The sequence below is a fragment of the Manacus vitellinus genome, unplaced genomic scaffold (assembly GCF_001715985.3).
Source record: "Manacus vitellinus isolate BGI_N305 unplaced genomic scaffold, ASM171598v3 scaffold_6_pilon, whole genome shotgun sequence".
Lineage (NCBI taxonomy): Eukaryota > Metazoa > Chordata > Aves > Passeriformes > Pipridae > Manacus > Manacus vitellinus.
Genome location: NW_021940750.1, coordinates 6587311 through 6599443, shown reverse-complemented (window position 1 = coordinate 6599443; position 12133 = coordinate 6587311). Strand labels below are relative to the sequence as shown.

The 12133-nt window shown below is 37.9% G+C and overlaps 1 protein-coding gene across 9 annotated transcripts in view; it reads right to left on the bottom strand.

The window, feature by feature from the left end:
* The window catches only part of NUMB (NUMB endocytic adaptor protein), a 62016-nt gene that overhangs the window by 26374 nt on the left and 23509 nt on the right, over positions 1–12133 (bottom strand). For all 9 annotated transcript variants that reach the window (XM_018082351.2, XM_018082350.2, XM_018082352.2 and 6 more), the window contains one exon: positions 7954–8097. In XM_018082351.2, the coding sequence (XP_017937840.1) occupies positions 7954–8079 (126 nt within the window). In that variant the 5' untranslated portion in view covers positions 8080–8097. The remainder of the gene's footprint in view (positions 1–7953; positions 8098–12133) is intronic.

The window sequence follows — 12133 nt, the reverse complement described above, 5'->3', positions numbered from 1 at the left end:
TTGAAAAATGCTTGAGAAACTTTATTCTTTTTCAACATTTTAAACTTTTTTCAACTTCATCTAAAAATGAACAACTCAAGTTACCATATTAAGTGTTTGTGGTGAAGCTGTCAGTCCTACTGTCATCCCCCAAATATATGCTACTGAAATAGCTCCTATAAAACATCAAGGGGTCATATATCAGGTCAGAAACATTGCTGATGAGAAACAAAACAGATCTACCATCTCTGTCCTAGTACAAGAAATAACGTCCTCATTTTCTTTGTTTATTTTCATTTCTTTCACAAATACTGATTGACTCAGTTTTCAAAATTTCAAAGTTCAACAATAACAGCTGGCAAAAAGATCCTTCACCAGAGCTCCTTCTACCTAGACAACTCACTCATGACACTTTTGTTTCAAGTCTGGTAATATGCTATTACAATCTTTCTTTGAAACCGACTCAGCTACACAAATAATTGGGCATTCCCTCTGTATCAGCAGATGTTCACACGTGCTGTTTACTTTGCAATAACAGATTAGGTTCTTCGGATTACATTTGAAACTAGACGGACACAGAAAAAGAGTTAACTTGAAGTCTTGTCCAAGGTGTCCTGTGCTAGGAAACTAGCTGCCACAGAGAAGAGCACACCAGCATTCCTTGGTACTTTTCCTAGAGGCAGCAACATTCCTCTTTCTTCCTCTTTGTAAGTTCTGGGGTATTAGTTGCAACAGTAAGATTGACTACTTGACATCTGTATAGATATGCTTCTGGGATTGGCATTGCTCAAGATTTAAAGCCTGAGCTCCAAAGTTTCACAGTGAAATGCTGTCTTGCAACTAGACATAAGCTTAAATCCAGAAACCCTGGATACGTCTTAAAGCTGAGCTACTTTTCTGCTCACTTCTGTAAGATTTACATTCCAATGTTGAACACTTTATTTCCCTCCTCTCACACCCATGCTCCTGTCTTTTTTAATTTATCAGTTTGAAACAGATGTTTGCTTAGACAACAGAAATTCTATGATTAAGCCTCAACAAGGTTTAATTTTGACTACTCAAAGCTATAGGTTAGTTAGGATGCTATGCACATCACTAGAAATCAAAACATCTCATCAACCTGTTAAACACCCCCAAAAAGGAGCTGTAGCAGCCTAAGCCTGCTAAGTGTCTATGAATAGTGTGGATCAAAAGAATCTAAAGCAGTATCCATACCAGCAGTTCTTTGTGTCTTTCACTTCACATCCACCTAATGCACCTGTGCATTTCACTTACTGATTCTCACGTGACATTTATCATTGTGAACAGAAACAACACTGTGAGGGAATAACAAACATTTCCCATTAGGAATATTGAAGATGAGGTACCAAAGTTCAATACAGGATATACAAATGCTATATTCTTCATATTCTTACCAATCCCTAAAATGAGGCAGAGAAGGAACTCAGGAGGTTATGTAGGACAGCATTTGCCTCAGGGCAGGATCTACTTCCACATCTACATCAGAGCATTCAGCCTTGAAGGATTATGACATTTCTGTAACTGGAGATCAATAGGCTGCACCTTCTACTCTGTAGTTTATATGCCTCACTGTTAGAACGGAACGTTATTTTGCCAAGTTGTTACTGCTAATGCCTATCCTAAATTTCCCTTGATGAGGTTTTCTCCTAGCCCCTTCCCAGCTTCACACATGTACTGTCAGACTTCGTTTTTTCATTGCTTGCTCTGATGCACAATTCCTACTTTTCCTGGAATTCAACATTCTTAAATAAATTTAAAACTTTCTCTTAAAAAATAAAAGAAAAAATAGAAGAAAATCAAGTGTTGATAGCACCAAGTTTCATACACAGACTGCACAGGTGTAGTCAGTCTGTACCTTTTCTTCAAGTCCTGCAAAAAAATCAGTTTCCATGTATGACACTGGAGATCCCCTAATTTTAAAAAACAGAATTAAAAAGTATAACCCAATGAGAACTTTGATTTCCAACACCTAAATTACATTTAAAATGAATATTTCTGCGAGGACATCCAAACCATTTTTATGGCTCTAAATGTTAACTGTCATCTTTAAAACAACTTGAAGTTTATGAAACTATTTCAGAATTTGACCTTGGCCAAAGACAGAAGGATTTTAAAACTGAGCTAGAAGCTTCATTTAAAATTCCTTGTTTGCAAGGCTCTTCAAACAAAACTAAGGATTGGACACGAGAGTGAAACGTTTAAACATTAGGGATTGCGTTACATTCCTTTTAATTGTGACAAAAATGCATAGGAATATATTGTAGGCAAGCATCACACCTTCCATTACAGTCACCATTCTTTTATAATTACCTGTCTTCAAGCCTTTTTCCTGTGATGTTATATGCTGCAGGATTTTAAAATGTACCATTGCTTGCTGAGGGTTAGCATTCAACAGAACGGTCATTGTTCATTGCTAACATCAGTTCGTGCCTTCAGAGGTAGGGATTTCTAGTGTTTAATGTGTAAGGCTGTGCAACATTTCAGAAATCAGCAGATTTGTCACATTAACTTCTTAAAAATACTTAACATAGTTTCCAAAGACTATTCAAGTATCTCAAGCTTTTACAGTCAAAAATATCACATGCCTAACTTAAAGGCACTTCAGTATCAACATGCTGGTAAATCCTTCCACAGCTACTATTATTTCAAAGTAGAAGTGCACTTAAGGCACAGAACAAAAGCCACAGCTACCTGTGCTGGCACCAGTCTTTCTGACCTGGTGGAACAGAATGGCATGCAAGTTGTATTTATAAACTTATCAAAAGTAAGAGGTAATTTTAAATGTGAGATTTATAAATTTGACGTTAAGCAATGAAGTCCAATATGCAAATTCCCAAACTAAAGAAGACAATTGGGAAGCTATGAGTGGTGTGAGAGCACAAAGCAAAGTGAAAGAAATGGTCTATCTCCTACAGATAGTGGTTTCAGCAGAGCCACATATGGCTTAAAGACATAACACACTGTTGGATCATCCCAGGGACCCCAGGGATGAGAACTGACACTCACAGGTCCCAGTGAGCATACTCCCATGTCTCAGTGCCAGTTGGTCCCTTTTCTTCTGTCTCTGCTTGAAAACAGGGTAACACAGTGCCTTACAGACATCTCCTACCAAAGCAAGGCTTACATAGGAAACAGTGGAAGAGTATTTGCTCTGAAAAGTCAATTCTTTTATATGCGGAAGTACAACTCTATCCATACAATTTTTATTTATCAACACTAACACAGAAATCAAGATCCAGTGGAAAGGCTAACTTGAGTGACAGCAGGCACTCAGAAGAAAACCCTGGACTTCAGAGATAGAAATGTGGTTTGTAACTCTCCCACATGGGCTTTTTTCACTGATATACCTAGTCTTTCAGTTGGAATAAACAGAATAAAAAAACACAAGTAAACTTGCAGGCTATAGGCAACAGCAGTTTTAGATACCTTAAGGTCAAAGGAGACCGACCACCAAAAACATGACAGTGACAGTAATTAAGTTATCCAAAATGCACACAATTGTTGTGTCTTCTACAACCACAACAATCAGCTGTTAATATTCTGTTTAACATGTCCAGTTGGTTAGAACCACTAAGAATTTGCAAATGTTTGGTTTGTTTAGTTCTGTTAGGTAGGAGGAAATGACCTAATTTTTCTGATATAAATTTCACAGGCCAGTTACTCTAAAGTACATTTGTATGAATGAAAACCACTTACCCAGAGGGACACTCGAAAAGGCATTTCAGACAAAAGAAGCCCTAGTGTCAAATATTTTAGTCATTATAACATAGAACAGCTGCATGTTCTCAGTGAGGTAGTGTCTGGAGCAAGAAAGCAAATTTGAAAATGTGTATGTCAATGAACTTCAATTTTTTTGCAATTGTGATGTATACAGTTGTGTAGAAATAAATTATAGCACTGATAAGCACAGCTGTAATGTCTGTTAGAATAATACACTTCTGAATAGTTTAAAATCCAATGTCTTCATCTAAGGCCCCTATGTCTTGCATGTATCTGGCATAGTTTTTCTCTCAGAGGAAGGATTCGCTACTGAAACACAGTATTTACTTTTCAGTTTGTTAGGACAGTGGAAAAAAGAATTTCCCCCTGAAAATACTCTTCTGCACAGATTTTCCAGCAGATGTACCAGTGCCCCACTTAATAACAGGGCAACTCTTGTTGTACATCTATAAAAGCTGCAATGTATCATGCTTCCAACACCACTGAAGTTAGGAGAGCAACACCATTTAGGTTCCCACTGGAATAGCAAAAGTCTGCAATTCACATTTTTCTAAACACATCTTTTTCATACCTTTGCTGACAGACAGGCACCTGTCTCTGCTGATGCAGTGGAGTGCAAAAAACCCATTCAGTCATACACTCCAGCATCTTTCAACGTGCATTCGAAGTAGTTTACACAGAAGAACATTACAGGAAAGTCAGTAGCCATTGCACAGCCCTACTTTGAATGTGTCAGGTTACCACCACAAGTATGGTCAGAATTCCAACACAGAGAACAACTATCTGCAAATACCTCAACACACATGAAGATCACTGAGAAAATATGATCAGTAGCTGGTTACACGTAACACAGCCTCACCAACTAGTGGAAAAACAGACTGTTAAACAGAGTTTAAAAAGAGTGTCATTGTCTTAAAGTAACAGTACACACCCATGATTATCACCATCTCCAAATTTATGAGCACAGCACTGGAAAGAACCAACCATGCATCAAACCACTCCCCCGAATTTTAAAGCAACAACATGATAGGTTTTACCAACACTTTCCACAGAGCATCTTCTCTACCAAAACAAAGGCAATCCATAGGTTTATCAGATTTGTTCAAAATTCAACAGTACACTTAAGGACTTTAACAATAAGGATCAGTACACTTAAGGACTTTAACAATAAGGATCAGTGTGGACATCGCACAGGAAGAGCTTCAAGAACCATGCCAACATAGAAAACCTTTCAATAACATTAAATGTGCTTGCAGTACAGTATCCTCAAAGCTACTGGAGACCCTGTCCAACACTAATGGAGTGAAGCCTGGAGGCAGGATGAAATCCTATTTGCAACATGACTTTCAAAGTGCTTCCACATGTTCTGTAATGTCTAGAAAAGGATAAATCTGCGCTAGCACTCTACAAATATCCCAGCTCTCGGCAAAATATAAATGCCCAAAGGCAAGAAGTTAAAACACAAACCAACTTAAGAGAGTGACATATATCTTGGTCTTTTTCTTTTACAAGAGAAACTGAGAGCAAATTTTCCCTAACACTTGCACAAGTCTCCTCTCTCTCGAGGAAAAAAATAAAAAAAAAAGAAGAGAATATTAGTCTTACCTAAATAAAATAGCAGCATTAGGAGAAACATGCACAGCCACTACTACATTAGTTTCGTGTACTTTACTTTCAAACAGAAAACCTTACAGACAGCTGCAGAATATTTATTAACAATTCTCAGGTCTTCACTGAGCACAGGTAAAATTTTCATAATCCCTGCAAAAGCCACACTCTGGTCTTGCCACTCAGTTACACTTTGAGCTCCAAAGACTTACAGATGATGATTTTTAGGGAGTGGGCAAAGCAGTTCATAATGAATAAGGACAGACTTACACCACCCCGAAACTATTAAACTGTGGTTGAGCAGCTACATTACAGGCAACAGACCACTCTAGAATTCCCACTGAGGAACTTGAAGAAAATTAAGGCATTTTCACCATCTTTCAGATTTGAATGCACTCCTATTCATTAACCATTTCCCCCAAAATATCTCAGTTTATCCTGCTTCATTGAGGAGCATCAGGAAGAAAAGTCACCCCATCAGACACTTAAGGACACAGGAGACGGCATACTTTTCCTGGAATGTATGAATTTAAAAAAAATACCCAAGAACAGCGTAACAGGATACTCTTCTTCAATAGGACAAAGTTCTATTCTTTCTGTGAGCAAAATATAGTGCCACCCACTAAACCGATGACTCTACATGTGGTTTATCTCGTTCACTCACAATGGCATACTTCCTGCCTGTATCTATTAAACACCAGTTAACACCCACTTTGCCTCTCAAGCCTAATAAAAATTTCCACTTTGTCCATATCAAGGCACAGTATTTTGGATGATAAATTCTAATCAAATAAGGTATAATGCCTCTTAATATCAAATTGTTCTGAATTTAAGTTTTCATGTAATTGCAAATTCTTTAAATATTAACAGTTTACCATTTTGACCAAACCAAGAAACGTATGTAGAGATGTGTTCAGCTTAGAGTATTTTTTCCAAAGAACAAATTAAATTAATTCAGTGAATTCCAACTAAAAGTGGACTAATAAGTGTAAATAAGTCCCATTATGATGACAGGATGCAAAGATTCATCCATTTCTATGCCTTTTCAGCACAGAATAGCTCAAAACCTTTTTTTGACTTTGGGTACATGTGCCCAGAATAGATGAATGCTTTATTTAATACAGGAAGCATTTGTCATTAGAAGTGCAAGTCCTGACTGAGAGTTTTAAAAAAAGTCAGTCTTTAAACAGTAAGCAGCAGTTCACACTCTTTGTGTTCAGTAAAGGATTGAAAAAGTTTGAATAAAACTTAATGCCTAGAAATTGAGCACGTTGCTTTTCACCCTGTATAATGCCTAAATTATGAAAAAATAACCATCCTCAAACTTACAACTCTTTTCTCTCCTAGACTGTGTTAAACCTTAATCTAAGTTTGAGCTTCCACAGAGCAGTTACTTTCAAAGCTTTGGCAAAACACCATCTCTGTTTAGCATTAAATTACAGTTCCTTCCTTTTAGCAGAAAAATAACACAAGACAAAGACAAATCAGCAAGCAATCACAATATACGAGAAATGTTGTACACACTTGAGTATATGTAAAAGCAACTACAATAGAGCATAACCTAATGTGAAAGTTACTTCAAACTTTACTATATATCTGCACAAATCCACAGCTTCACAAAAATATGAAACAGTCGGTTTCAAGAGTTCCACCTAGCAACATCACATGTTTAACTATCAGACAGAATTACTTTAAGCATAATAAAGCTAAAAATTAATAAAAGGTCCTTAGGCATCAGAACCATAGACTGTGTTTCTTGTACATACATATTTAATCCATTAGCTTTCCCCAAGTGTCATCTGTTTCCAATTTATTGTAGATCTAGTATTAGCGTACCTTTAGGAAAAAGCTTTTGATTACAAGGGGAGTATATGCAACAGGACACCTTAAATTTTATACTCATTTCTATTATGGTATTTCTTAAGTATTAATAGTAAATATTATTCTAAAATATTAAAATACAGTTTCTGAAAAAGGGGGGGAAGCAGAATTGGACAAAGAAAAGAAAATACCTATTTATAATACTCTCATAATCTGGAAGAAGTTATCAGAATTCTAAAAGGTAATTTCAGTTTCACGTGTATTAACAGTCTGTAAAATAAATACACACAAAATTGTAGCACAGAAGGCATTCTCAGAAGTTAGCAAGTCCTTCTAACCTCATGCACTGGTCAAAACTCCAGGTGTTACTTGACAATGTTTCCACTTCTCAAGAGGAAGGACTGCTTTCCAATCACAACTCACCACTTACCTTACAAGTCAAACCGTAATTGCAACTACACTTTCAACTTAGAGAACTGAGTACCCTTCCATGCAGTTCAAGAGGTCTATCATTTCTGCTCTTCCAGAAAAATGAAGACAAATATTGTATTATTCCTCTGCCTAGCTACCTGATTTATTTCAACTAGATAATGATGTAGGATATCTCACACTGATTTTCCGAGGCACTTGTTACACGAGTCACCGGGTTTTAATAAAAAAGCCATATCCTTTGCAATGAGAGCTGACTGTAAAACAGGAGTGTAACGAAGCATGCTGCTGGTTATGCTTGCCAAAAAAAACCCAAATTATAATTCACGGCAAGAGTACCTCATGGATACCCGAAAGAAAGGCAGAAACTCTTACCTTGACAGGAAAACTACACTTGCCAGTACGAACGCCTTCTTCATCAGTCTGCCACTGATGGGGCCTGCTGGCCTCTGGGACATAGACATCTTTCTTTCTCCTAAAGCTTTGCCGTAATTTGTTCATTTCTCAGATTTTCACGTCCTAGAAGAAGAAAAAAAAGAATACTGCCAATAGGTACCAAACACACATTTATTTAGCCACTTCGGGTCAATCACTATCATGACAAATGTCCCTGTGAAAAATCTGAGCTTTTGCAAAGATGAACAGAAGTACCTGTGAAAGGAGAATATTTTGAACAAGGATTCAGAGAAAAGTCAGGTATTCACTTCAAAGCAGAAAAAACAAATCCACATTATTTATGTAACTTTCCACAGCAACTGAAACATTAGACCAAGAAATAACTATTACTGGGAGCATAAGGTTACCTAAAATAGACGAAGGAGAGGCTCTAAAGAGTGATGAGCATGAAAACCTGTCTCCCCAAATTTGAACACCTACCTAAAGCAACCAAGCAGGACAACAGTAGCACAAGCTTACAGGGCACTCATGCAAGGCAAGGATTCATAGCTCTAAAACTGCTCCTAAATTAGGTGCTTCTGCTGTTCTTTAAGTATGAGAGATAGTTTCATGCTTTTACTGAGTGGAACAGCCCAGCCCTTGCTTAGTCTACTGGTAGAAGTTCTTACATTCAAATGAGAAATGAATTTCTTCAAAAGGGGAAAACAGTTCTGTAATCACACTTCCAAAGCCTAGAATTCGAAGCTTTTTATATGCTATTCTCTTATGTATCAATGTCTATATACAAGTCAGTCTGTACTTCAGACATGCTCATCCTTATTGGATTCAAACTACAATTAGCCAAGACACTATTGGAGAAATTACTACTAATAAAAAGACTCAATATTCAGTGTAAGGGCAGGGATAGGAAGTTGCTCAAGGATTCTCAATCAAAATTATCTAATTATAAAGAAGTGTTAACTTCATTCCTTCATAGTTGCAAAATGCCTGACATTACTAGTAACCTAAAATATTTTCTTGAATTTACTTAGGCAGATTCAGAGATTAGAACATATGTGCAAAATAAAAACCATGCACATTTCTTACCACTGAACAAGCTGAAGCAGCAGCTCTCTCCTGCTTTCAGCTGGGACAGAGTTAATTTTCTTCCTAGTAGCTGGTATAGTGCTGTGTTTTGGATTTAGGCTGAGAATAATGTTGATAACACACTGATGTTTTAGTTGTTGCTAAAGAGTGTTTATACTGAATCAAGGTCTTTTCTGCTTCTCACCCCACCCTACCATTGAATGGGCTGCAGGGCACAAAAAGTTGTGAGGGGACACAGCTGGGACAGCTGATTCCAGCTGACCACAGAGATATTCCATACCATATGGCATCATGCTCAACATGTAAAAGTTGGGGGAAGAAAGAAGGAAGCGGGGACGTTTGGAGCAATGGTGTTTGTCCATTACATGTGATGGAGCCCTGCTTTCCTGGGGATTGCTGAACACCTGGTCTGCCCATGGGAAGCAGTGAATGAATTCTTTTTTCTCTTTGCTTGCCTTTTTTTTTTAGCTTTTGTTTTACCTATTAAACTGCCTTTATCTCAACTTTTCTCACTTTTGCTCTTCTGATTCTCTCCCCCATCCCATCATGGCAAATGAGCAAACACTTGTGTGAGGCTTAGTCGCCATCTGGGGCTAAACCACAACACTCCTCTATAAACACGGTTTCTTTATTTTACAAGCCAAGAACCATTTTAAAATCTTTGAACTTGCAAAGCCAATTCTCTAAGTTTTAAGAGGAGTTGCAAAGATTTATTCTCCATTAAGGCTTAGAGAGGCATTATAGCAATATAGTTATGTATTTTGCTCTACAAACTGCAGATGGAGGAGTCTAGGCACCACTCAGTCTAAAGGAAACAGAACACATTATACACGTCCTGCAGCTCACAAGGACAGACACACACTCTTGCCCCTGCTGCAGACTGGCAGTGCCACAGCATGATGAGCAAAACTGCTGCTCCAGCTGCTTCAGTGAAGAGCATAGGAGTGTGGCCAGTGCATGGCCTGCAGCCCAGCTGCCTGACCCTGCACTCGGAGAGTGAGAAATGGGCACGGATACTCCATTCTGCCAAAAGGGGTAACAGACCCTTAAACCAATACAGTCAGATGCAGTAAGACTAATGTACCAGTTTCAAATTTCAAGGTAACTCTGAGCCTAGAAAACTTCAGTGAACAATGAAACAGGAACTGAAAACAGCACACAGCCACTGCATCGCCTGTGAAAAACCACAGTCTAATTGTCTTATCATAACATTTGCTTATGTGAGCATTCTGTAGGACTTCTCCCTCCTGGGCATTGCTTTTGCCCATGAGACTGGTGCCTTATCAGTCATTTATTCTGACCAGGAACCTCAATCCACAGGGGAGGATGAGAATAGGAGTTTCTCAACTACACTTTCTATGAGAAGCTGAAGTGGCATTTTGCCCAAAGTATTTCCCTTTCAATGAAAAACAAACCCATTTTCCTTCATGTTCTAATTCTGAGGTCACACTGGCAACAAGCAATTGAAAAATAGCTTATTCTATTTGATAGAAAAGCTGACAAATAGCAAAATTAATTTCTGGTCAGGCAATCAGTGACCTCTCTCCAATGCCCACACTTGAGTTTTCTGAAATGCAAAGACTTATGAGTAGGCTGCAAAGCAGTCTGTCCTACAAGCACCTAATTTGCTGATAACATGCATGTCTGCCCCATATTACTAGAACTGTCATCTGATGGGAAAGTGTTAAGTAGAACAATTCACACAGGTTGAGTATTTGAGGATTTAGAAGAGAAGCACATGACTTGCTATAATTTAGGAGCTGAAATTTTTACTAATTTTGTCTGGAGCTCAAAACCCCTGCGCTCTAAAGAAAGATGAGTGACAGTTTTCTACTTGAATTCTTTGCATTTCCATACAAGCATAGCATGCTTGCTAACACAACAGACACCAGCCTAGGCTGCAACAAGCTATCAGGCTATTTTCTACTAAACAGACAGCATCACTGATACTGTACAAAGTTCTATACTGTTTTGGGATTATGTAAAATGAAAGTTATCTGTCTCTGACATTTTTATATTTAGCAACTCAGTTCTGTCCTCTAATTAAAAGTATTTTAAAATCACCCAAGAAGAAACAAATCAAACCACCAAAACTACTATTTCCTTTTCACTTTTACAAATTCAGCGTGGACCCAGAGAGTGAGACGACAATGGAAAAACAGTATTTGAAGATAAACCTGGTGAGAAGCCAAGACAGGGAACTCAAAATTTAATTAAATCACAAAACATAACATTACATCAGAGACAAACTGCTAATAAAGACTGAAAGCACTGAGATCTTCTGGAGAAAAGAGGAAACAGAGCCACTTTGGGTCCTGGTACATTTCAAGGTTATCTCTAACAGGCAGCTTACTGCAGAACGGCTCAATATTTGAATGGTCACGTCCACTGGAGAAAAAAAAAACAAAACAAAACCAAACCATCTACACAACATGAAGACCTTCATCACTTTTGCAATCCAAGAGATTGCAATCCAAGAGATTACAATATGAGACTGAACCTTTAGTTCCCAAAGCACCATACAAGCACCTACAAAAGGCATTAAAAAGACAAGTGAATTTTAAAATTTCTGTTGCCATTTATTTTTATGCAAATTGTTATATTTTGGAAACAGAACTCCTAAGCCAATTTAAGGAGAGCTTTAGCACTATTATTCTTTTGACCAGCAGAAAAGCTACCATTTACACCTGTATCAGTCCACTGACAGCTCAGGGGCAGGGTTGTCAGAAACAGAGACAGAAACAACATTGCCACGGATAAAAATGCATGTTGAAGCACCCTTGGCTTCATTGGCTTATGCATCGTCAGGTTATGGCTGCAGAACAAATGACTGCAAGATAAACCAGCATGTTAATTCATGTCTTGCTAGCTGCTCTGCTGTGCAAGTGTGTTCACTTTTACCCTTCAGTAAGCACAAGCCAACAATTTACCCTTCAATGAGAGATGGGTAAACTTTCATATTAACTGAAGTTAGATCAGGTGAAAGCTGCTGATGATGCAAATTTGGAGCTCAGCTTGCCTTGCAACAGTTTACCCATGTTTCCCCTTACCTTTAGGTAAGCCATTCATTTAG